General features: G+C 54.1%; 1 protein-coding gene across 1 annotated transcript in view; it reads right to left on the bottom strand.

Annotated features, from left to right (window-relative positions):
* Positions 1-4,946, bottom strand: part of CNTN2 (contactin 2) — a 19,774-nt gene extending 14,828 nt beyond the window's left edge. Inside the window, exons 1-2 of the mRNA XM_057387220.1 lie at positions 4,629-4,946; positions 170-314 (exon numbers count right to left, since the gene is read on the bottom strand). Of these exons, the coding sequence (XP_057243203.1) occupies positions 170-314; positions 4,629-4,683 (200 nt within the window). The 5' untranslated portion in view covers positions 4,684-4,946. The remainder of the gene's footprint in view (positions 1-169; positions 315-4,628) is intronic.
* Between the last annotated feature and the right edge of the window lie 512 nt (positions 4,947-5,458).

The following is a 5,458-nucleotide window of genomic DNA, read 5'->3' as shown; positions in this document are numbered from 1 at the left end:
TGTTTTTATCCCGTTCCAGGAAGGAAAGCAGAACTCGGGGTGTTTTTATCCCATTCCAGGAAGGAAAGCAGAACTCGGGGTGTTTTTATCCCGTTCCAGGAAGGAAAGCAGAACTCGGGGGGTGTTTTTATCCCGTTCCAGGCGCAGAGGGAGCCCCGAGCTCTCTCACCTGTAGGTTGCAGGAGGATTGGCCCTCGCTCGGCACGCCAGGGTGACTTTTTCTTCCGCGGAGCCCTCGGGGAAGAGGGTGTGCGACGGCTGCTCCTCAAACACCGGCCCGTAGCTCCTCGAGCTGCCCTGGGCTTGGCACCAAACTGCGGTGAGAGGAGAAAACCCGCTGAACTTTTCCTAAAAATCCCCCTTTTCTGTTTTTTGAGGTGTTCCTGGCGGCGTGGGGACAGCAGCGAGGACGAGGTGACAATCGCAGCCCTGCCATTCACACCGGGCATCCCACCCTGCCATGGGGACCGGGACATTTGGGGACACGCGGAGGAGGGAGCGGGGACCCCTCGGAGCAGAACCGGAGCTGGGAACACCGGGATGTCCCTTTGTCCCCGAGGATCCTCCTCTGCCCGGTTCGCTCATCCCAAATCCTGCCCAGGAGGAGAGAGGGGAGAAAAAGCGGGGCTCGGAGCGCATCCGGCGGGTCCCCTCTGTCCCTGCAGCGCCACCAGYGCCACCAGCGCCTCGGACCAGTTGGTTACTGGTGTGGAAACCAGCGCGAACCAGCGCAAAGCAGCGAAAAACAGTGAAAACCAGCAAAAACCAGCGAAAACGAGCGAAAAAACAGAGAAAAACAGTGAAAATCAGCAAAAACAGTACAAACCAGCGCAAAGCAGCAAGAACCAGTAAAAATCAGCAAAAAGCAAAAACCAGCACAAACCAGCAAAAAAAAACAGTGAAAATCAGCAAAAAACAGTGCAAACCAGCGCAAAGCAGCAAAAACCAGCAAAAACTAGTGCAAACCAGGGCAAACCAGCGAAAAATAGCAAAAACCAGCGAAAACCAGTTCAAACCATTCTGTTCCGTGGCTGGGGAAAGCCCGAAGCTGCTTTTGGGGTGTTCAGACACGGGGTTRATTCTTGTTTTGAGAACGGGGAGGGACAAGAGGGACAAAGGCCCCGCCCGCCCTGTCCCCGCCGTGCCAGGGCCACCCGTGGGTGCCAGCACCCCTTGGGGACAATGTGGCACCAGGAAGGGCCAGATAAAYGGCGAATTCCAGCAGGTCCCTTTCAAACAGGGCCATCCCRGACTGGTTTGGGGTTGGAAAAACCTTAAAGCTCGTCCCATTGTCCCCCTGCCGTGGGTTGGGACATCCCCCAGGGCGAGGGGATGGGACAGGGCAGGAGGGCGAGGCAGAGACTGCCTGGAAATCCCTTTATTGTGGGGACAGCCAGTGGGATCAAGGCCAACCCCTCTGTCCTGCCTGTCCCTGTCCCCCCGGAGCCGCCTGTCCCTTATCAGGAGATGGGCTCTGATAAGCTCCGAGCCGCTTCCCCGGCTCCAGGATCCTCCCCTGCCCCGTAATTGAATTAATGAGCGTCTCCAGCCCGCGCTGCCAGCGCCAATCTGTCTCCGTCCCCCCGCGCTCAGCGGGGCCGTTCCTAAATGATTCCGGGGATGTTTTATGGAAAAGCCGCTCCCAGCCGGGAACGGGCCGGGATCGGAGAGGGGGGAGCAGCCCTCGACCCGCAGCTCCCGGGGTTTTTTCTCGGGTTCCGGCTGCTCGGGGATGGGATGGGGGCTCCGGTAATTGGCTCCGGGCTGGGAGCAGCTGCTCCCCGCGTCCYTGCTCCGGGCAATTATCCCGGCTCCGGCGGCGGGATGGGCCCCGGTGCCACCCGGGGGGAGGCACGGAGCTCGGGATCTTTGGAATTAACAAAAAGCAGCGTTCGGAAGGTTGGATTCTTTCCCAGGCAGAGCTGATTTTCTTTCCGGGATGGTTCCGTTCCTAAAGGAAAATCTGGGAATCTTCCCCCTGTTCGGAGAGTCCCAGCTGGAAAAAAAAAAAACCGCCGCTGACCAGGGAGGGAGAATAATCATGAGTTAATGGGGAATTAATGAGAGAGAATTAATTGAGTGCTGATAGATGAATGAATTGTGCTCTGATAGATGGCGGTGACAGGATTGAGGCGGAGCAGCTTTAATTTTGAGATTTAATTAATTTTGGGATTAATTAGGGGAACATAAGGCAAATAATTTCTATTTATTTAGCGAATAAAATATTTACTGTTACTTCTCCCATCCCTGTCCCTTTTTCCGTGGGATTTTTTTATTCCAATCGATGCCAATTTATTCCAGTTCCCATTCCAAACCGGGCCGATCCCTCCCGGAGCCCGTGTCCCTCTGCTGTCCCTTTGTCCCTGCCAAGGTCACGGACTGCCAGCGCCAGGCATCGATTTTCCCGCATGRAATCGATGCCGGGAGTTCAGGTGAGTTTTAATCCACAATTCCAAGGTGCCGGGGGTGACACGCTTGGATTTCGCTCATTAAACGCGACAGGGGTTGATTAAGGCAGTAATTAAACGGTTACAAGGTTAAAATTAGGAACTGATAAATCCCAGAACTTCTGAGGCTGCTCCGGGCTGATTCTGCCACCCCAGAATTCCCAATTTTTGACGTTGTCAATGCAGGATCTSTCCTGCAGCTCTGGCGTTTGGAAAACAGGGAGAGGACAGGCACAAAATAAAGAGTTTTAAGCCAAATTTCAAAAGAATTTTGAAAGTGACCCACTCGGAATTTTCCGTGTCCTGTGGAACGATGGAAAAAGCACAACCAGGACTGGAATAACCTTCACTATTTCAGGAAAATCGTTGTTAGCACCAAAATTGTGGGGAACAGGTGAAAGCAGAACACCTGAAAATGAAGATTTGGAGAAGCAGCTGCGGGGAGCTGACTCCAGAGCCTCCTTTTTKTGTTATTTCTGGGATATTTTTAGGATATTTTTAGGAAATCGCAGGTGTGCAGGAGGCTGCACTTGGCCTTTTTTGCTGAGCCCAGCTCCGGAGCCCAGGAAATGATGAATTTCCTCAGGGGAATGTTTTCCAAGATAAATTCCCGTTCCTGAGAGCATCCACAGCACGGCTGCTGGATTAATTGATTTGACAGGAAATCTATGCCCAGAATCCCTAGATTTGGGTTTTTATTTTTTTTTTTTTTGAGGAGCGGCTCTCAGAGGAACCGATGGTTTATTTTGGGTTATTTTCAACCAGAAACTGAGAAACAAAAGGCCAGCCTTCAATTCCCAGATTTTCCTGACTGTTTTCCCAAATGCACAAAGTCCAGGGGGAGAATTTTAGGTTTTAAAAAGCCCTCCAGAAGTTTTAAATATTTAAATCCTGCTCCAGACCTGCAGCYTTCCATTCTTTTCCCGCTCCATAACATTTCCCTGAGCCTCATCCATCCCTGCCATCCTTTTTGCTGAAATCCCGGTGACGATTTCTCTCCGAGCTCCATCAGCCAGAGGTCACCGCCATCCCACCCTCCCCGGGAGGGATTTTTTTTGGGGGGGTTTTGCCTGAACTCAGGTGGTTAATGGCAGACCCCAGCCCCGTCTCCGTGGCCGCTTTGGGGTCAGGCTAATTTCCAAGCGGGATAATTGCCTCCGGATCCCCCCCTGCCCGGGCCTCCTCGGGGAGGCAGCGAACATTAAAGGGTAATTGGATATTTATAAGGACGAGCCGGCGGGCTGATGGATTAGCCGGAGGACATCAGCTGGAGAGGAAAAGGGACCCGCAGGGAGCAGCCCGAGCCTCCCCCAGGTCCGGGAATGATCCCTGAGATCTGAAAATGGGCCCTGAGATGCAGAAATCCTCCCTGAGATCTGAAAATGGGCCTCGAGATCCTGAAATCCTCCCTGAGATCTGAAAATGGGCCTCGAGATGCAGAAATCCTCCCTGAGATCTGAAAATGGGCCTCGAGATCAAGAAATCCTCCCTGAGATCTGAAAATGGGCCTTGAGATCCTGAAATCCTCCCTGAGATCTGAAAATGGTCCCCAAGATCGGGAAATTCTCCCTGGGATCCAGAAATTCTCCCCGCGGTCCAGAAATTGTCCCCGAGATTCAGAATTGCTCCCTGATATCCAGAAATATCTCTGAGATCTGGGAATTCTCCCTGAGATATGGAATGATCCCTGAAATCCAGAATTGCTCCCTGAGGTCCAGAAATGGTCCCTGAGATTTGAGATTTAGAAATAATCCCTGACATCCAGAAATGTCCCTGAGATCTGTAATTTCTCCCTGAAATCCAGAACTTCTCCCTGAGATCCAGAAATGCTCCCCGAGGAGCAGGGGGATCTCTCCAGGCTATGGCCAGCAAGGCATCCCTGGAAAAAAAACTGAAAAACCGGGGACGGGGAATGCAGCAAGTACCACAGGCAGGAGGAAATCCCACCCACAAAATCCCAAAATCCCTATTTAGGAATGGGGATCTTTCCCAGCCATTCCCGGCACGAAGGGATGTCGGGAACAGCTCAGACACGGAGCAGCACTTCCCAAACCGCGCGGAGAATCGGGACTCGGCACGGCGGGGAGGCGATTCCCGGTGAATCCTGGTGAATCCCGGTGAATCCTGGTGTATCCCCCACCCCTGCCAGCCCTTCCCGCCCCTTCCGCGGCGATCTCTTACCCAGGAAGGTGCCCASGGCCAGGGAAGCGTGGATGAATCCCGCGGTGCCTCCCATCCTGCGCCGGGTCCTGCGGAGCCTCTACGGGCGCGGGGGGACRGCGGCCCTGGGACAGCGGGGACAGAGAGCGGGGTCAGCCGGGCTTGTGGGGCCCTCCCAGCCCGGGATATTCCATGGGGCTGCGATTCCAGAGGCTCCCGGCTCCAGCTGTGCCTCGCCGCTGGCCACCAGCCCGGGGCAGAGTCACTCCAGGGCAAAATTCCAGCCGCGCCCAGAAAAGCAGGAGCGGCTGAAGGAGCTCTTGTTGTTCCCGATGGGACAAATCGGGGTGGGGAATTGTTGTTCCCTCCTCCTTTGCTCTCCGCTGTTCTTCCCCCTCCTCCAAAAATGCTCCTTTCTGAGCGTTTTTTGGTGAAAAACACCGGATATTGGTGGGGGGTGAGGAGGGATGAATAATTTGGATTTTTGTGAAATTAATAAAGATRCCGGGAAGGAATTCTTGGCTGGTGAGGGTGCGGATTCCTGGAATGGGTTGTGGACTCTCCATCCCTGGAAATACCCAAGGCCAGKCTGGAYGGGGTTTGGAACAACCCCGGGACAGGGRAAGGTGTCCCTGACCRTGGCAGAGGTGRCGCTGGGTGGGATTTAAGKTCCCTCCCACCCCAAATCCATCTGGGATTTTGGGATTCTGTGACAGGAATCTTTAACTGAAACTCTTCCAGTTCCAGAGCATTTCCTGATGGGCTTCCCAGTTTCCTCCACAGCCTCCCGAGACCCCCAGAAATCAAACCCCGAATCAACCCCTGAGCTATTCGCGCGGCCGCTGCTCCCC

Source organism: Malurus melanocephalus, unplaced genomic scaffold (assembly GCF_030028575.1).
Source record: "Malurus melanocephalus ecotype Western Australia unplaced genomic scaffold, MMel_1.1 scaffold_1157, whole genome shotgun sequence".
Classification (NCBI taxonomy): domain Eukaryota; kingdom Metazoa; phylum Chordata; class Aves; order Passeriformes; family Maluridae; genus Malurus; species Malurus melanocephalus.
Note: the sequence above shows the minus strand (reverse complement) of the source record. Positions and strands in the feature narration are given on the sequence as shown.